Here is a 21,014-nt window from a genome sequence, read left to right as displayed (position 1 = left end):
TGACCTGCTGCTTACAAAAAGGGAAGAACTAGTGGCAAAGGTGGTGATAAATAACAGCTGGGATCAGAGTGACCATGAGTTGGTTCAGTTCATGATTCAAAGGAAGTCTGGAAAGATAGTCAGCAAGTTATGACTGTAGATTTCAGCAAAGCAGACTTCAGCCTTCTTGCTAAGCAAAATCTCTTGGGATGCTGCCACAGAGACATAGAGTCCATGAAAGATGGATGATTTCTAAATAAAACTTACTGAGAACTCAGGAATGAACCATCCAGTTGAGCAGGAAGGAGGCAGATTCAGCAGAAGAGCAAAGAGCTTTCTGATGACCTAAAATGCAAGATGTAAACAAGCATTGCTTGACTGCTTAATGACAAAATCAGAAAGCTGATTGATTTGAGCTAAGACTTACCAGGGTCATAAAGGAAAACAAAAAGTGATTCTGCAGGTGTGCTACTTTCAAAAATGAAGGTAAAATTGGGTGAAGGGAAAAACTGATGACTGGGGGGGAAGACAATTTGATGATAGACAATATAGAAAAAGCTGAAGTACTCAACATCGTCTTTGCCAGGCATTTAAGGGACCAGAAGATAATTGGAATAGTTGGCATAGATTTACCAAAAGCAAATAGTGTGCTTGTCCAGTCTGGTTGCCTTTCCTGATGAAAGGACTAGCTGCATGGATGAGGGGAGAGCAGTGGCTACCCTATACCAATCAGTGCCGCAGCACATGTGCTGCCTGGAGCAGGAATGCCTCTTTGCTGGGTGAAAACACAGCTGACTCTAAAGGTATACCTGACCCATGCCATAACTCCCACATATGTGCGTCAGGGATCTCCTGTGGGGCACATGGTGATTCCTCTTCTCCTCTAGTTGCCCTGGGGAGTGGCTGCAAAGGTATTTCTCACACCTCCTCTGTGGGCAGGAGAAGCTGTAACATGGGAAGCACCCTTTAAAACTCCTTCAGCAGCCTCTCATCCAAACATGAGGAAGTGTTGGATAAACACATACAAGTAATCCATAGCTGGAAAGAAGATATGATTTGTAAAGGTTTGGAAACCTTCTGGATAGCCTTTTGGGTATCTCCGGGATTATATGCTGTCACCTTGCTCATTAACCTTCTCCCAGCATGGTTATGCTTGCTTGCATGCAACGGCAGACTTTGGTAAGGCTTTTGACACAGTCTCCCACAGCACTCTCGTTTGAAAGCTGGGGAAGAGTAGACTAAAAGAAGAGACTGGGTTGGAAACCAACTGAACCAGTAGGCTCAAAGGGTAATGATCATCACTCGACATCTGTCAGGTGGTCAGTGATGAGCAGAGTAGCTCAGGATACCTTGGGCGTCAGTGAATATCTTCACCAATGACCTAGATTATGACACAGAGTGCACCCTCAGCAAATTTGCAGAGGATAATAAATTAAGGGGGAGTGGTTGACATGACAAATGGCAGAGCTATATTCCAGAGGGATTTTGATATACTCGAGGACTTGGCCAGGAGAAACCTCATAAAGTTCAGTAAGAAGTCTGCACCTCAGGTGGAACAGCTGCACACACTTGCACGGGCCATGAAACAAACATCTGAATTGCAGCTTCATTGAAAATGACCTGGAGGTTACAGAGGATGCCAGGCTGAACATGGACCCAGGAGTGCACTTTCATTGCCAGTCAGGTAATCAGCATACTAGGCTATATTAGGAGAAGCATGGCCAGCAAAAAGAGGTAAGTTATTTTCAAGAAGACTGAAACCAATTCCCGTTCTTCGACTTCAAGAGGGTTGTGGAAAAACAGGAGAGGGTCCAACAGATTCTCAGAGTCCTAAATCACATGGAGGTTAGAGGGAAGTTGAGGGAACTGGGGCGTGTTTAATGTTGTGAAAAAGAGATTAAGGGGCTATCTAAGAGCACCCTATAAATACTGAGTAGCAAAGATGATGAAACCAAGCTCTTCTCAGTAGAGAAGGACTAATGGCCACAAGTGTTGGCTTTGGATGTTCTGATTTCAATTTGAGAAGGAAAAAAAGACACCAGGTGGGTGGAGCAGTGCTGGAGCAGGTTGCTTAGAAGGGTTGTGAAATATCCACCCTTTGAGACTTTTAACATTTGGCTAGATTAAATCATGGCTGATCTGGTCTAGTGTTGGCAATAATCCTGCTTCAAGCACAAGATTGGATGCGATGACCTACAGAGATGCATTCCAACCAAATTTTCTATGATAGTAGGAAGAAAAAAATCATAGAAAAAATTTTCTGTGATAGTAGGAAGTGATTTTTTGTTTTAGTGTTTTTGTGGAATGTTCATTACTAATACAGCTGAGAGAGTTACAATTTACTCTTTAGCAGATGTCTGCCTTCTTATTTCCAAAAATACTGAAATTATAGCCTAAAAATCCTGTAGCTTTTAGATGTTCATTCCTTCTGTTTCTAACGAACAACATCGGCAAAAGATCCATAAAAATAAAGAACTACCATCTTGAGTTTTTACTTCCTTTTTAACTTCAGAAAATGGTAACATTAAACTTCTGTGCTTCAGCTGATAAAAAATTCGCTTTAACATTTAACTCTGGCTAGATATTAAAGATTCATGGATGAAAAAGCTGTCTGAGTTATCTGTTTTGCTGTGAAAAGCATGTTTGATTTTTTTTACATGCATCTTTGCAAAATAACATTTTCTGGATGAGGAGCAGGTGCTGGGGATTGGAAGGGAAAAAAGGAGAACCGTTAAGTTGAAGTCTCAGGGGATTTTTCCCTGTATTGAAAGTAGCATTCCTCAACTGTTTCTTGTTTACTTGCTAGTTGCTAGTTGAATTGAGGATGTTGTATGGAAACACCTTTACATTTGTATTGATACACAGAGATGACTTTTCAGTATTAAACCATTACAACTGATATTATGGTTTGTGTGTTATAAAAATATCAATAATAGTTTTCTGAAAGTGGTTATATGAAGCACAACAATAGGAAAAAAGAACTGCAGTTTTTAGTAATGAGTCCTGAAAACTGTTCCCTTGGAATCTCTAATGAGTTGACTTAGATCATCCATTGACAAAATATTCTGCATGTTTTAAAATTTGCTGAAAGGAGTTAGCTACATTCCCTTTTATTTTTTTGTGTGGGAACAGAATTGAAAGTCATGTTTCCCAGACAAAGAAGATCTTCAAGTACTGTAGGTAAAACTTTCAAATGGTGAATTTTACACCATGCTTTTCACCATTAACCCAAACTCAGCATGTTATCTATGCCCTAAAGAGAATAAACTATATGTAGTAATATGGGGAGACTGATAATGCCTTTTATTTATTCTTCCTATTAAATCACTTGTAATTTTGGCAGATTAATTGTTCAAGTTAATATTTTCATGCTCAGTTTTTGCCTGGGGCGGGATTTGTTTATCTAAGGCTAGCAAAGGTTGCATGTTTGTTTTGCTTTAAAATTTAGTGTAAATGGTTTCTATTATTTTTAAAGTAATTTTAATTAACCACTATTATTATCGAATTAAATTGCATTTAGTTTTAAGTATAGCAGCTTGGTCATTTAAGGGATGGAGGGAGAATTACATGGCTTAGTTCATGTTCTATTCTATTCTATTCTATGTTAAAAAGTGTGATATTATATTTTAAAGACCGTGCTATTCCATACATAGCTTCAGGGTGTTGAAGTATGGGAGCTGATGAAACTGAATCCACATAGTATTTCTACTGCATTTGTGAAAATCTATCTAAATGCCAACAAATATGTCTTTGGAAAAACTGCAGCTCATTTATCCTCCAAAATGTATTTACTATTTTTTTGCAGTAAAACTCTTTAAGATTCCGTACTTACACTGCGGTGTATCAAAGCTTCTCACAATTTTGTAATACTGACTAGATTATTTAAAAAAGCCAGCATGACTGAACACAGCATTATATGGCCAAAGCTAGTTTTTCTCTCTACTTACTTCTTCCAGCCCTTTCTGACACAGAAACATAATCAGGACTGATTCTGTTCTGTGCTCTGAATGCCCAGTCTTGTCAGATTTTAACATTGAAGAGACTGGAGGAATAGGGGGAGTGTGTTTGGCAAGGCATTATGGTGAGATTGAATGTGAAGATGAGAGAGAACTTGTCACTGGTTGTGTGAGAATGGAAATCACAAGAAGGGAAGACTGGTATTTATTGGGTAAGAAAACTTGGATTTGGAAGGGGAATTTAGGACAAGGAAGAACTAAGTGAGAAATGGGTGAAGAGGCATGAAGAAGCAGTGGAGAAAAAATAGCCTGGAGAAGAGCAGCAATGAATTTCAGGGCTGCCGAACCAGCAAGTCCCTCAGACAGTGAGCATGAGGTTTGGGATAATCAATAGCTGTGTAAGAAGACTGGGGCAAGAAACAGAGATAGAGCAGGTAGGAAAGTTGTTGATAAGATGCTGGCAGGATCAGGCTAGGGCCATCTCTGTAGAAAAATGGAGAGGAACCCAGGTTTCTGGGGTTTGCATGATGTGCATGCAATCTAACCAGGCAGTCTGTCATGATAGTTCATCTGTATTTCTGTCCGTCTGGAGGATGACAGCCTGCTGCTGCTACTGGTTAATCCCCATGTCTCATGAGGTAGAGTTCACATGCTCTAGCTCTTAAGTTGGCAACCCTGCTGCTGCTGATGTTGAATTCAATGTGGTGTCCCATAATAGGATTTCTTTCTTGGTTTAGTCTTTGACCAATCTCAGGAATTATTTAAAAAAAAAAATAAAAAAACACTATTCAAGTTACACATTACATGTTTAGTTAAGAAAAGAAAAAATTAAGTTTGTTGGTATTACCTTAAATTGGACCCTTGATGAAATACAATGGTACAGTATTTAGATATGCTATCATCTAAAAATGTTTACTTGTAGAACACCTGTCAACAGCTTTTTAGAAAAAAAAGTCACAGTTGTATTTCTTAGCTCTATGTTATTACTCGTTCCCTTCAATGAAGCATGAAATTGCTAAATTACAAAGCAACTATTTTATATTTCACGTATTTAACACACAAATTTTATCAAACTAATTGGTAAACTTTACAAATGCATAATAATTGTTTGCCTATCATAAGATTTCACTTTGCTACCCCAAATCTATTTTAAATAATAAATCTTAACTTGGAGAATAATTTATGTTAAAGTAAAAATTCAGTTATTGTCAAGTCACCAGACAATCTGTTACGTCCTGAGTAATCCACACATATTTAAGCAGGCCTGTCAGACATCCACAAGTAATAGGATTTAACTATTTCTAATACAGTCAGTGGAAGCTACTTATTACTTAACACTTTAAAAAAAAAATCCGATTTTGGAATTTGCTTTAGTGCTTGTGTGGAGATTTTTGAAATGAGATAGCAGGATTGCCAGTGATAATACACACAGAAATGGTAAGTAGCATTTAATAGTGCACAGAGGAAAAAGATAACCCTCAGTACATACTACATGTATCATGGACACGGACTCTTAAAGCAGCTATAACCACTTAAGAAAGACACCTTGGGGTGATTGTGGTTAGTTCTGTGACACTGTCAGCTCAGTACTCAGGAGCAGTCACAAAGGTAATTAAGAATGGAAATAGGATCTGGTAGGAAAGGAAAAGAGTGCAAAACATAATGTTTTTCTGTATGAATCTATGATGCATCCAAGTCTTGAATACTACATGGATGCAACTGGAAGAAGCCCCAGAAGAGGGTGACAGAGATGAGCAGGGGTGTAGCATGGTTTCCAGGCACAGTTAAGTAACCAATAACTCCAGTACAGAAGAAAGATGTCAGAGAGAGATAAAACAGACATCGGCAAAAGTACCTGTGACATAGAGGAGGCAACAGGCAATGACTGCTAGCACTTTCTTACAACTCAGATACAGGGAGTTTACCATACGTTGCCAAGTAAGTTTAAAATACAGAAAAATAAAAGTTTTTGAAATGTTACCATATGTTATCAATGTGCAACCAAGTAACAGGCTTACAGCACAAAAAGGTAGAGGTTTTTGGGTATGTCACATGATTAGTTTGTGGGACTCATTGCCACAGGGTGTTGTGAAGCCTAAGAATATAAAAGTGTTCAAATACGGATAAGGATAAATGCTCACATTCATGGTGGATAGGCTCACTAACCACAACTTACTTGGATTTAGTTTCTGGTCTACATGATCCCTAACCTGCTGATTTCAGCAGCTGAGCAGTGAATTCTTTACTGGCCCTGTTTCCTAAAAAGTCACTGCAAGGGACTAGGGCCTTTGGTATGATAGTCTCACCATTCCTATGTGAAACAGCCTTCTTTTCCATTACTGCAACAGAAAATCATCACTGATTTTTTTCAAGTTAAGCAGTCATTTCATTTCCTAATGGCTAAGAATAATGAGCGTAGAATTGGGTGTAGAATATTAAAAGTTCTAAATTATACTTATGCATTCTTGTAGGCCATTTCATTTGAAAACCCGATTAAAATGTTTAAATAGTATTGCTAAGAGGAACAAGACAATTCTTACTCTTCATTACTGTGCTAAAAAAATTGCCGTGATCTTAAGCACTTGTTTTGCAGTTACGGGAAACTTTAAGGCTCATGAAAATAGCAGTTAATAATGGAAAAGCTGAGAAATCATTGATTATAGAAGGATTTCCAGAAACAACTAAGGTAATGTACTGCTGGTATTTTCTTCCAGCTCTTCACACCCTTTCACTGTCTTTCATTTAGTTGCAATAAAAATGTCATATGAGTGATTGGGTCTTATTTGAATTGCCAGGACACAACCTATGAAATAAAATCAACTTTCAATTCTAAATAAACCTATTGAGCAATAAGGTATGTGGTTCTCCTAGAAGGTTATATGAACAAGAAACTAAAAGAAGTCAAAAGACATATATATATATATATAAATCACTGGTTATTAGAAGTGGAAGAGTTCATTTGTACTAAATTCCCATTGATTTTTGTTATAATAGTGATATACTTTTAAAGATAGTTCTTTGCACACTTCCCAGCAACATTATATTAGCAATACTAATGTATTAGTTGTCTTTACTGAACTTGGGTACAATTAAAAATTGCTACACAAAAAAAATGTTGGAAACTTGTAGCGTTGTAAGATTTATTTTCTCTCAGATTGAATTTAGCATTTCCTGGCTATAGCCCTGCATACTCAATATGCTGTGAGAGCTTAGCTGGTTTCTTTCCATCTCATAAAAGGTTTTAAAATCCAAAAAATGAAACTGTTAACATTTAATGTGCTATGTGTTGGCAACTGAGCCCTACCAAACAGAATTCTGCAATAAAAAAAAGTTAAAATTAAATTGAGGACCCTGCATGATGCTGAGAGAGAACATTTTTAATAATGCCATTTTCTTATAACTTCTGTTGTGCAATAAAGCCAGCCTGAAACAATAACACGATGATGATCCAAACAAGGAATAATAAGGACTACAAACAACTAGGAAGATTTGCTTTCTTTACACAATCTGTTATGAAATAAATAAATAAAACCAGTGTCAGATCAATCTTCTACCTCCCAATGTTGGTCAGCTTTTCTACCAATTAGTTAATACCTTTCTGTGGAAATTGTGCCTCATTGCAGTTAGGTCTATACACATTAACAATTCCAGCTTTCAATTTTTTGGGGTAGAAAAGTAGTTTATGACTATCTGCTGTTCATACTACCATTTAAAACTTACCTTGTGGCGTTGACTGACTTGATTCTCTCTCTTGTGATTGAATTATCTACCGAGGCATGCTTAAGCCAAGCTATGCTACTACTTACATTTTCTTTTGCCTTTCCTCTACTACTGTATGCCCGATTCTCATGCTAACGTAATTACTGCTGTCCATCTAGACCTAGCAGTTGCTGCTCTTATTTATCACAGAGCTTGGTTTTTAGCTCACTGATAAAGACAGAGAACTGTAATGTATGTCTGTCACTAAATAAACAGTTTAAAGACAGAAAGGGAGCAGATAAGAAGTTACAGCAGCAGTTAGTTATTTTTCAGAAGACACCCATACTAGATAATTATTCATTAAAATAGATATTACAATTATCCAAGAAGTATACAGTAATATTCACACATCTGGCATTTTAAGGGGATTTTTTTCGTAAGTATTAAAAAAACAAAGATAATGGACAAAATAAATTCCACAACGTAGTTCTTTGTTCTTTCTCATGTTAAAATTACAAAAATTGCTTAGTATTTATTTTAAATAAGGCAAAACCTCTGAAGCTGTACCTGCTGTATCTAAAAGTGATGCAATTGCAAATAAACTTCAGTGAATCAGTCCTTAAATTATATGTATCTAGCTTTTACACTGTTGTTACAACACACTAAATGACCTGCTACACATTTTAAAATTCATTTGAAGAATTAATGCATCATAAAATAAGGCCGCAATGTTTATGTTCAGTCTGGCTTTTAATTATTTTGCAAGAAAAGTTGAGGTGACCTTGACTGCATTTTTTCAGAATGGCACATTAGAAACTATTTCTAAATAGCATTCTCCTTATCCCATGCTTTGAGAGAAGACAACCTGTCTCTGTCATAGCACTGGAGAAGAAGATATGCGAGACAGGATTTACCAGGTGGGCTGATCCCATTGGATAGAGGTTCTTTCTTCTTCTTCCAGTGAGGAGAAATATAAATGACAAGAGAAAATGCTGCATTAGAAGAATCATTTAATAAAGCTGGGTGGTCTTCATAATTATCTTTTTTTTTAATTGGGGATTATTGTCTTCCAAAGTATGTAGGTACTATTATAGCTAAGTACTAGTTTGCCATGGAGAAGGTGAAGAGTCAGGAGGATATCTGAAGATAGTCTGTTGCAGCAGGTATCTCATATTACTTTTAAGGATTACTGGCCTACATACAGCACAGTTTGTATGACCAGGACAGTGATCTGCCCAGTATGTTTTAATCATTCTCCTCCTTTCCATTTTTTATCCCAACTTTCAATTATTTTTACACTTTTTAATTTATATTTACTAAAGCAAATCAAGAGAGAAAATAAGTTTATACTGATCTGAGCTGGACCCTTGATGTTACGTACTGCTTATTTTTCAAGTTCTTGCTTTTCTGTGCCAATAAAATGTGCAGCCAAGGCCCAGCTATGCAATTGGCAGTGTTACCATATGCATCTGAGTAGTATGAAGGTATCTAAAGAACCAGTTTAGTCCATGATCTTAATGACCTTGAAGAATGGCATCTGATGGTAAATAGGTGGCTACGATGATCTCAGGCCAGTTCATAGGCCCTACAAGAAGCGCACTCATAACTCGAATTAGCTGATACCTTGAATCCTATTCTAAGCAAAGAGTCCAAGCTTTAAAAGGATAAGAAGTTTGAATTCCTTTTCTTAACGTTAAGACCTCTGTCTTCAGCTCAGTTACAGAGGGTATGTTGTCACAGTATCACTTGTATAATACCAATGAGTAGAGGACTTTCTACATCAAGGTGACCTGTTCCAATTTTCTGTTATCTTACCATCCAGCAAGACTGAAAGGAGTGAAAATATTAAATGTTTTAAAATGTGCTGGGCTTCGCAAGACATTTTGTTAGGGCTCTGCATTTATATTTGAAGGGCTAATTTGGTCTCGATATCTAGGTAGATGTTGAATGTTTACCTTCATTTTGCTTTTGGAAGCAGTTTGTAACTGTCAATTAACAGAGCAATCCCTCATATCTGTCCATCTCTGTGGCATGATTTGTGTCTCAGCACAAGGTTGGATGGTCACTCACTGATGACTCTGTAGTTTGAGCATTCACAATATATCCAAGGGGTAGCAGCACTCTCATGTCATCTACCACTCAGAGAAGACAAGTAACTTGAATATAGGAAGCCAGCAAGTTGTTTATGGACTGGTTAGTGTTTTAAGCCATGGCGAAATCTACAGTTTTTATTCATCTTCCTGCACTGAGGCAATATTTCTTCAATTTTAATAGTAGGTATCATTTATATTTGATATTTGTACTTGTTCTTTCTTATACTGCCTAAAAGCAAAAGTGATTTCTGATTTCTAAGGGAATAAAAGGCAGTATTGGTCTGAAGTAAAATAATAGAAGTGGTTTTTTCTCTGGATTTTTTGTATTGAAAGCAGCAATTGATTTAGTAAATAAATTATTAAATCCAACCCTCTGAAACAAGTATGAAATATGCTGATAAAAAATAATTGCTACCTTAAACATTTTTAAAGGGATTTTACTAAATGCTTGACAGAATGCTTTATAACCAAGGGAGTGACAGCTTTGCTATTTTGATATTTGGTAATCTCAAACTGCCATTTTTTTAACCATAAAGTTTTCCCTGGGAAAGTAAGGCACAGAGAGTTCTCAAATCATATGTCAGATTGCTATGAATAAAGTTATTAGCATTGAGTGAGACCAATTTTTAAGTAAAGCAGCTACTCCTTTTCCCCCAAAGGACAAAACCAGAAGCTAACAACAAAGGAAAATATGTTCTCTGTATCTGCCAGTGCATCCATGATCATAATAAATTCTGGTACCTGTGAAAGTCACAGCAAAAACCACACCCATGTGAGGCACAGTGCAGCCAGAAGAACAAAAAGAGTTCATTAACTTCTCGGCCTCTTGGTATTTTCATGCTTCTGAAATAAGATTTTCATCTAGCTAATTCTGTATTGCCGTGATTAAAGACAGTGGCATACCCTGGATCTTCTGGCAGAGGCGAGGATATGACAGCAATTGCATCTTGGCACTCTTTAGAACAGAAACTTCGGGAAATTATGAGTCAAGTTTCTCTCTGCCAGTAGGCCCAGAGGTATCTGCTGGGGCCAAGGCAGTAGCTGGAGAAGTTGCATGACGGGAAATGTACTATGTGGTGCATTTTTTGGAAAACTGTTTGCTGGTTGTCTCCTGTGGATCCCTGGCTGGTTGCTACTAAAGGCTGCATCCCCTTCTCCCCTCTCCCCAGGATCCCTGGGAGGTTTGTGGTAAGTATTGCCTCTCCCAAGCAGTTGGCCTCTAGGCAGCAGGAGAGAAATGCTAGGTGACCTGTCAGTGTCTGTTTTAGGACCTTATTCTTCATATCTAGCTTCACAGACTGCTCTCTCTAATTTGGAGCAGCCGTGCAAGTGCGATTGCAGTAGCCTTGTCAACGAGGTTAACTGAGATGTGGTCTGCATAATCAGATTTTGAAGGCTGAATCTGAAAAGAGAGCAAAGAACTCTTGAAATGAAATTAATTGCCTGCCAATTATATGAATTGCTTACACAGTTTGGTACCATCAGTATTAGAGGATATGGCTCACTTTGACTGCAGCTCTACTTGCAAAGCCCCAGCTCATCAGGGTAGGAGCATGTTGTATTAACAACTAATATGTACGTCATCTTTATCTTAAATTAGTGGGTAAAAAATACCTCTTTTCAGGTAATAAGCATCATATTTTCTTCTGTGCAATGCTCAAAATTAAGGTCACAGAAAGCTGTGCAGTAGTAATGTTGTTACATTAAAAAAAAAGAAAGCAGAGTATGTGGGAAAATTCCTCACTGAACTTCAGAGATAAGATATTCCCTTTCAGTGCCACACTTCCCATAAGCCAGTTTTATGGCCCACTTATATTGTGTATATCTTTATATTCAGTTGCTTGTATGCCGTAATACTGTGTTATCAAATTCTAACGTTTCCTTTAACAGCACACTTTACTTGTCAGAAAAATCCTATTGAAAAGGTCTTGACAGATTTGCTATGCATGCTTTTAAAATGATTGCTGTGTTTTCTCGAGATTCCCAGCCACTAATACGCACCTGATCTTTTACTCTTGTCTCTGTATCACCAGGCCTCCTGAACCTGTTTACAGCACTGTGAACAAACTGTGTGATAAACCACCTTCTCCTAGGCACTATTCCCCTGTCGAGTGTGACAAAAGCTTCCTTCTTACAGCTCCCTATCCCCACTACCACGTAGGCCTGCTCCCTGACTCTGAGATCACCAGGTACTGCATGCGCTTCTTCCTCACCTCCTTCGTTAGAGTGCATGAACATCACTGGATTTATCTCATAGTTTGCATCTTCACCATAGGTCTTCTTTTTCTACAGCTTGTGCTTGTTTTTAACCATGCTTTCACATCTGCACCACTGGAATATATATGCTACTTGGGTATATAATTTTGGTCATCCAAAATCCAGTGGTGAACATAGGCAATGTTTTGATCCGTTGGAACGGTGCTCTAAAATAGGATACGTAATATGTATCACATTTTACAACCGAATCCAGTATTTCTTTCTCTGTGAGTACAGAAAGTGACTAAGACTTCACTTAAAGCTGTAGTAATTTGGTGTGATTCAGTCATTTTATTTCTGTGTTGTGCATACTTTGTTCACTGAGCACCTTTGGGTTTATAGGGTGGCTGCCTAAGCCATTCAGAAGAAATGGAGCAAAAAATAATCACCTCCCTCAACAAGTCATGGTTGAGAATACATCTAAAATTTAGGATTTCCTAGACTAGCTGTGCTCTGAGAGGACAGTTAGTAAAACCTAAAATGATGACAATTTCCATAACTGACATAATGGAAGACATTTCTATAAAATATTGTCAGTGATTGCCTCCTGAGAAATATTTAATAAAGAAAAACATACTATCCAAAACTGTATGCTAGTATAGCCCAGCTATTCTTCTATAGTCTACTAGGACAGCAGTAAACTATTTGCAAACAAGACTTGGAGACAGAGGAAGAGTTAGGAACAAGTTTTCAAGAAGATGTTGAGTGCATCCTTTGTCAGGAAAAAAACTCTCATATTTTATATTCTAGGGTAGAAGAAAAATAATTGTATTTGGAGCTTTTGATCATAGGCATTTTCTACAGAAAACACTTTTCAAAGAAAAGAGTAATGTGAGAAGAGAAGAGCAGAAGTGTGTAAGTGGAAAGTAAAATGGTAAATGAATGTAAGATACAATAACAGGAAAGAAACCCCAGGGATTAGAAAAACAGCTGTGAAAGGCATTGCAGTGCCAGGAAATAGAAAGTGAAATTAAACAAGCAATAAGACAAATACTAGTGAAGAATGCAACAGATGTGGTAAGACCATGCAGAAGCTGTCAGTTTATTAGAATGAAATCTGTGTAGCTTCTAGAATTTGTCAAAAGATGCTTAATCACTGGACAAAGTGATTAGTCAAGCTGTTCAGGCCAGTGCAAGTTTGAGTGAAAAACATTGATACGGGCAATGTTTTATAAAGGTGTAAATAACTCCAGAAGGGTGCTAGGCAGTAACAGATCTATCCACAATATTTTAATTTCTCTGCAAGCATTATCTTAAAGGAAATAACTAGCCAAAAAGTAGTAAAATGACTTCATGCCTTTAGGTACAGTGTACATATGAGTAATTTATCTGTAAGCTTCACAGCACTTCTGTGTGTTTAGAGCCAGACAACAGGAGAAATCATTATAAAAAGACTCTTACTTTTAAAATGGTCCCTTTAGAAAGCAAGGGACCAACCTGAACTAGAAAGTTGAACAAGCAGCTTCTAGAGGATTGTGGGGCCATGGAGTTGTGTATTGGGGGCACTGAGGATTAGATTGTGGCTTGCTAACCATAGAGAGATGCAATTCATTGCTAAATGGTCAATCTCTATAGACACGACTGTCAGGACTATGGAGATAGGTTGGGGGGAAAGGGTGAATCTGTTAAAGCTACTTCCTGCAGACCAGATACTCAGATGCCAATAATCAGTGGTGCCTGGAGAGCTCATAGAACTAGGCCATTTTGCCACCTGAAGGTATAATTCTCTACATCCTTTTGCTTTATTGTGTGATTGATTGAATACTTGGTCATCAGATAATTGATGACCTGATATTAGGACTTAAAAAGCTGGGTTTGTTCTACTGAGTGTCAGTTAACAATGCTTTTTAAGAACAAGGTTTTATTTCTCTTCATTCTACTTTGATGTAAAATTAAGCTCTAGTCCCTGTATATTTAATCAGTTTGTTTATTTCAACAGTCCAACAAAAACTGCAAAAAGAACACAAAAGATAAGAAAAGACACAACTCATGGTTAAATGTTCTGCACTATGCTCTGCTACGTGCTGTGGTAGAGGCAACTCATTGCTATAATTTATACTTCTTTCCCACTGTGAAATAACATTCAGATGGAAAATATGACAGTTTTCGATGTTCTCAAATACTGTCATCTTTTCCACAGGACTCTCTGAAGAGTTGACCGTGGAGGAAAGCATTTGAAATAATATTTCACCAAATGCCTTTGGTGGGGAAAATGTCAGCTTTACAACATATGCCGCGATCCGATTTCCAAATAGACTCAGTATTCACAGTTGGAGAACAGATTTTAGAAAAGTATTAATCCCATTTTAACCCTAATCCAAGTGGCTATTTTTGCAGAAGTGTTCATTGTATGCAGCCCTAAATTTCACAAAGGTGCTGTGTCTCAGGGCTGTTGAATATTTGGAAGAATTAATCTACAAAAAGACCTTGTTTTAAATCCGCAGCTGTGATACCACCATCTCTATTGGAAGTTGCACTACAAAAAAATCTTCCAAATATTGACCAGGTATTTTGAAAGGTCTCCCTTTACTCACCTGAATTCCTCAAAACCCTATTCCTCCACATCATACACTTCCATGACCTCCAGTCAAATATAAAAAGATATCTCCCTGTCTTTCTGCAGGCTTCCTAGAAAGAGTTTTTCATCAGAATTTGTCAGCCTCAGGTTAGGGGAGGAAGGGCCAAGGATTATTTGCTTGTTTTGGTAACTGCAGTCATTGTCATATCTCAGTGCTCCAATATTGAGAATCTGCTGCTGAACTGCAAGAAATTTGGTTTGAAAAATAACTCTTCCAGAGGAAGAGAAACATGATGCCATGTTCTCCCAATTGAAATGCTTGTAAGCCAGCCAGTGCCTTTCAAATTGCTGCTTCAGATAATTTGTCAGCTACTCCTCAGATGATTGTTTTGTCAAAGCTCATTAACTTAATAGGCAAAGAGAATTCATAGGCCAAAGCCTTATTTGTCTATAATAAATTCAAGTTTATAACCCTTGCTTTTATGGTGGCCTGTCTTAGCTCCTGGAAGATTTGGAGGTCTAGAACAATATACTCCCATTTTAGGATACAAGTAATTTGTTTTTTGATTGAATTATCAGTTCAAGTGAATTGATATTAACAGGGCTATGTCAATGTGCCACAGCTGAAAATCTGTCCCATTGAAGGCAGGAGTAGAAAGAGAATTTTGGAGTAGTAAGTTTTTTTTGAGAGCGCCACGTGGCAATGGATGCAGAGTATTCATGTTCTGGCCTCTGTCATTATTGACAATTCTGTGTACAATTAGAAATTATTGGCAGCGAAAGGAAATCACAGCTCATAGATGTAAAACTCTTTCTACAAACACGAGACTTGGTTTCTGCATTATGTAACAAAAAGTTGTGTTCTCAGTCTTTGCAGTGAGAACTTCATTACATTCACCGCTACGTAGACACGCTTAAAAAACACTTCAGTTTTGCCCAGAACTAACTTCCCCATCTTCACTGAAATCTTTTTTGGCACTCTACTGGCCAGCATAGTTTTTGCTAAAGGGCAGCCCTGATATTGTTGGTTTGTGTGATTTTTTTTTTCCCCCATAGGTGTTTGCTTTTCTCTTAAGCCTTTGATCATGTGATTGCATCAATATTTTTGAATACGTGTAGGAGAAGGAACTAAGGGTAGGGTTTCAGACTTTGTAGTCATGAGAGCAAACCTTGGGAACATGACTCCTCCCAAGAAAATAAAACTAAGTGAAAATTTTTTTCATGTTTAGTCTAGCTTTTGTAAACTTGTAGATCCTCCTTATGGTGCTTGGGTGCCTGGATTGAAAGTATTTGGCTTGCTTTTTAAATCAAGATTAGTTTCTTGAAGTCAGCCCCAGTTCTGCCTGACACTGTGATCTGCAGTCTTAGGCAAGGTAGTTAATGATTTTGTGCTTTGTTTCCCAGTCTTTAGAAGAGATTTAACAATGATCTCATAGAGCTTCTTTGAAAACTAATTGTGCCTGAGACAATAGCATCCTATTACTGATGGCAATTTGTGTTTTTATTTAATAACATAAAAATTATTTTAAGATGTTTGATGAATTAGATTAATGACATCAGGTTTTGGGACCACCACTACTTTCTCACTGATGGGGATTAGGGAGAGAAGATAATATTGGCACAGGGCTGTAGAACAGAGTCTTTTGCAGACAACAGCATGCCATTTGCATAGGTATTCAAGACTAACTAAGCATTGCATAACTCTAAAGAGCTGCACAAATAAAAGTGTGCTGAAATGTATGCAGGACGTATGGATAAGGAGACTATAATGTCCAGAATCTTAATGATTGATGCGTGATGCTACTTCCATGTGTGGCTGAATTCCCACCACCTGCATGTAAGCACACGAGGGTCACTGCACTCCAGTAGTCTCTGCAATCAGACTAGTGTACGTCCGCAACGCTAAGCACTACTGCTTGTGGTCACCCCACTTAATTTTAGGGATCTCTGGGATCCCTCCGTAGGCCATGAAGGGACAGCTGAGAAGGTGCTGATCGCTTTTCACTGATCCTAGCAGGGAGTTAAGGTAACTGCACGTGAAAAAGGTGTGAATGGTGGGCCTCTCTGGTACCCGCTGCTATAGTGTCCGTTCTCATTTATTAATATCTGTGTGGTCTTTTTCTTCACAATAACCCACTGGGACCATGCTTATTGTCAAAATGATGCATATAGCTGTACTTGTGCGTGGCTGCCTTTCAGGGAGGCACACACTTGTCATCTTTATTGTACAGGAGTTCTCATTGTCCTTTTTTCAGTCCCATGTGTTTAATATAGGAATTATATCTCCCAAAACACATCTAGCCATATTTTGAGTTTGTTGAAATGCCTGGCAACCTGAAAATGGGACCTATCAAGCAAGCAGTAAAAAGGATGGATATTATGAAATTGAGTCTTCAACTTGCCCCACATAAACAAAACCACCTTTCTTGAATTTAAAATAAACTTTTACTGTTTAGTTGTATTTATTTACTTATTTTATGTGAAGATTTCAAATAATAATTACAAAATTGGAAATTAGTCTGTTTTGGGCAAATGAGTTTAAATGCTTAAATATTTAAAATCAGAATTGGAACAGGTTTGTACTTTTTCCTGTTGTAACATCATGGAATCAACTTCTGGACTGATCTGCATTTTACACAATCCAACCACAGCTGTGAACTAGCTCTACCAAACAGCACTGCTCAAAGACAGTGGAAGGGAATAAGTGCACAGTTCTTTCTGTGGATTTTTGAACAGCAAAATAGGCAATACTGAGGTTCAACTTACTCAGTGTCAATGGAAACAAATTAATCCTATAGTCACAAAGAAAATACGTCTTCAGAAAATGAAAGATACCTGGTTAAAATAACTCTTGATAAAGTAGCTCCCTTAAACCATAAGGCGGCATTTTAAAAAATGAACACTCTCACTTTTTGTTTTGAGAAGTGGCTTTACGTCATATCTATCCACAAATGTAGGCATTCAGAGGCACAGAGCATATAGCAACCCTAAGCAATTTAAGAGATTAAACTAGCCATCACAGAAGCTGGCTTGGGTACTGATGTTCATACTGATGGGAATTGAAGCATCTTGTTATTGCTGATTTCAGTGAGAATTAGGTATGTAAGTGCTATGGCCTTCACTCCCTAAACAACATCTTTAGAAATTCAAGTACTTCTTTAACTCTGGCACCTAGACCTTTCTAAAAATAAGCTTGGAGACCTTGACTCACGTGCAGGAACACACATTGCAGTGGTTGACAAGATGCAGCCCAGATGCATCCAACTGTATACCCATTGTGCTTGACTGGGTTGTCAAGCATACTTCTGAAAGCAGCTCCAGAACTGCAATATTTTATAGTTATATATTATCAGGCAAATCAAAATCAGCATAAACTGTGTGGATTAACTTCGTACAACTCAAATGCAAAGTCTCAGCGTAGATTGTCCCTGCTTGTGAATCAGACTCCTGAGACCTTTAAATTATTTAGGATCTTTTGGAAATGATACAAATTAATTGTGGATTTTCCTTATCATCATCAATTAACAGATTAAAAAGTCTTAACTGGAACAGTTTCCTATAATTTCTTTTTAATCCTGACTCAAGTGTTCTCTTTAAGTAAATGATGCAGTCATATAACTGTTGTAGTTGATGAAAGAAAAACGATGCTGCCTTTCAGCCTCAGCTTTCATGTTATTTTGCGTGGATGAATCTCTGACCCTAATAAGCACAAACACTCCTATAGACTCTCTGATGCGCTTTCCTTTTTTTAATGAGGAGTTTTCTATTTTGGACACTATTAATTAAAATTATTAGGAAGATGCACCTTTTAAAAACTCAGAGAGATGATTGCAGGAGAATCTTAACCTGTAAAGGCATAAGATCTCTACATTTCAAGTGTTTAATTATGTAAAGTTACAGAAGCCTTTCAGGTTAAGATAGGATGCTTCAGGTTAGAGCTGCTGGGCTTTATTTCCAGTTGTGCTGCTGACTCATTCTCTTTAGTTGAACAAAGCACTTAATTCTATTTGCTTTGCTTTACCTATCAGTAAAATAATCGTCTTGCTCAGTTATATTGAGAAGGATAACTAATATTATTAAACAGAATAGAAGAAAAAAATTTTAAAGGGAAAAATTAAGGTCTTTGTTTCTGTTCCATCATTTGGGAAATGTTTCATATTTTCAGAATATATGGTTTGATTTCCAGAGATCCTGTACTTTGTTGTACTACAGATCCTCTTTTGTTCATATTCTGCACCCATGGAAATTAAACTGTATATTCTTAGCTCATAAAATGGACAGAAATATTAACTCAGTTTAGTTAAGTAGCAGTTTTTTCTTTACTATGTCTTTAGAGAAGAATAAAATATCAGTTCTCAGTAAGAAAACATCTGTAAATCACTACTATTAAAAATTTCCTGCTGTTATGATTACAAACTGAGCTACAGAGAACAAAGGAAAGATGTTTCTTTCCTTTCCATGCCTATAAGCAAGCTCTGAAATTCAATCTCTAAGTAAGACACAGGAAATGCTCCTGAAGTATTGAATGCCATTTCCTATGTCTTTTTTGGATTAATGGTGAAGACCAAAACCAGGAGACTAGAAAGGTATCAGGCCACTTTTAAGTGGTTTCTGCCTGAAGAGTGATGCTTCAGATTATCTCATGAAAATCCAAAGTCAGTTCATAACTAAGTCCACACCATAACTGTGTTGTTTGAAATGGTCATTTCTGTGAGACACGTTATTGTTTATTTTCAATATATGTAAGCACCCTCTCAAACATCTTGTTATTGTCTCAGAAAATCCCCTTGAAGCAGTTCTTCCAAAATGATAGAGCACTAAAACTCCAGACACAATGTTCAAATGCTTCTGAGTGTAGGGAGAAATTTAAACCCACATTTTTAATATTTGTTCCATATCTGGTTCAAGTGTATTCAGAATAAATGACAAAAAAATTGACAGAAAGTGTCACTCTGCATAGAGGTGCTACAGTATCAAGCTAGTGAAGCCATTCATTAATTCAAATCTTGTCCACAGTGACGAAAGTTAATGACAATTATTACCTGACAACTGTCTAAAGGCTGATATGAGAAATGGGTTTGGAGATTTCAGCTTCGTTCCTGTGGACAAGTTTCCACATCATAAAAATCATCACTCCATCTGTCACAGTAATTGCTAGACTCTCGGCTCATCAGAAAAACCAAGAACAGATTTAACCTGGAGAACAAATTACTCTTTTTACCCCAAGAGAGAGTTCTTTGAGTTTAGAAATGAAATATTACTGTGGAGACAGGGTAAATAAAGCTACCCTGTGGCTACCTATGGGGGAAGGGAACCTACCTGTTGGGGGAAGAATAATTTCCAGGGTTGTAGCTGCTGACTTCCCTCAGCCCTGTGCTAGTCTTGTTTTACACTACAGTTATCCCACTGGAGCAATGTAGTTCTGACTCAGGCCCCCCGATTATTTTGTGTCTAATTATCACCATTTATTATGGTTGACATAAGCCCTATGTGTAGATACTTGCAAATATGTCCATTTCTGTTAGTTTTGCCAAGTCAAGTAAGATCTGACTTCGAACAGGATATGTCTAAACATGAGAGCAGCCTTGCAGAAAAGGACTTGGGGGTACTGGTGGATGAAAAGCTGGACATGAACTGGAAATGTGCGCTTACAGCTCAGAAAGCCAACCGTATCCTGGGCTGCATCAAAAGCAGGGTGGCCAGCAGGTCGAGGGAGGTGATTCTGCCCCTCTACTCCACTCTGGTGAGACCCCACCTGCAGTACTGCGTCCAGCTCTGGAGTCCTCAGTGCAGGAAAGACATGGAGCTGTTGGAGCGGGTCCAGAGGAGGCCACAAAGATGATCAGAGAGATGGAACACCTCTCCTATGAGGAAAGGCTCCAGAGAGACCTTATTGCAGCCTTTCAGTACTTAAAGGGGGCTTATAAGAAGGATGGGGACAGACTTTTTAGTAGGGCCTGTTGCGATAGGACAAGGGGTGATGGTTTTAAACTAAAAGGGGGTAGATTCAGACTAGATATAAGGAAGAAATTTTTTACTATGAGGGTGGTGAAACACTGGCACAGGTTTCGCAGAGAGGTGGTAGATGCCCCATCCCTGGAAACATTCAAGGCCAGGTTGGACGGGGCTCTGAGCAACCTGCTCTAGTTGAAGATGTCCCTGCTCATTGCAGGGATTTTGGACTAGATGACCTTTAAAGGTCCCTTCCAACCCAAACCATTCTGATTCTAAAAATATGCTTGTGATCTAGAAATCAGGAGGTAGCACTCTGCGGAGTCTGTGCCAGGCCAAAGATACTGCAAGCCCATGTGAGGACAGTGTTGTGGAAGGTGTTGCAAAACTGAATGAGCTGATGATGCTCATCTCTTGTAGTCACCGATTTCACAGCCTTTACTTCTTCTGTCCAAAAAGTATAAATTACTAATTAATGGAATAGTCAGAAACACAGAAATACTAAGATTAAAAAAAACTCCTGACATGATGGGATCCACCTCCTGGGTCTACTCTAAAATT

The 21,014-nt window shown here is 37.9% G+C and overlaps 1 protein-coding gene and 1 long non-coding RNA gene across 8 annotated transcripts in view; one reads left to right on the top strand and one right to left on the bottom strand.

Annotated features, from left to right (window-relative positions):
• LOC142404403 (disks large homolog 2) overlaps window positions 1-21,014 on the top strand; it is an 800,410-nt gene that overhangs the window by 514,053 nt on the left and 265,343 nt on the right. For 5 of the 7 annotated variants that reach the window (XM_075491172.1, XM_075491171.1, XM_075491177.1 and 2 more), the window contains one exon: window positions 11,761-11,916. The exons of the other annotated variants lie outside the window; for them this stretch is intronic. In XM_075491172.1, the coding sequence (XP_075347287.1) occupies window positions 11,761-11,916 (156 nt within the window). The remainder of the gene's footprint in view (window positions 1-11,760; window positions 11,917-21,014) is intronic. 7 annotated transcript variants of the gene reach the window in all.
• Window positions 270-21,014, bottom strand: part of LOC142404408 (uncharacterized) — a 46,408-nt gene continuing 25,663 nt past the window's right edge. Inside the window, exon 3 of the long non-coding RNA XR_012773851.1 lies at window positions 270-324. This is a non-coding gene — a long non-coding RNA (uncharacterized LOC142404408). The remainder of the gene's footprint in view (window positions 325-21,014) is intronic.

The sequence above is a fragment of the Mycteria americana genome, chromosome 1, assembly GCF_035582795.1.
Source record: "Mycteria americana isolate JAX WOST 10 ecotype Jacksonville Zoo and Gardens chromosome 1, USCA_MyAme_1.0, whole genome shotgun sequence".
Classification (NCBI taxonomy): Eukaryota; Metazoa; Chordata; class Aves; order Ciconiiformes; family Ciconiidae; genus Mycteria; species Mycteria americana.
Note: the sequence above shows the minus strand (reverse complement) of the source record. Positions and strands in the feature narration are given on the sequence as shown.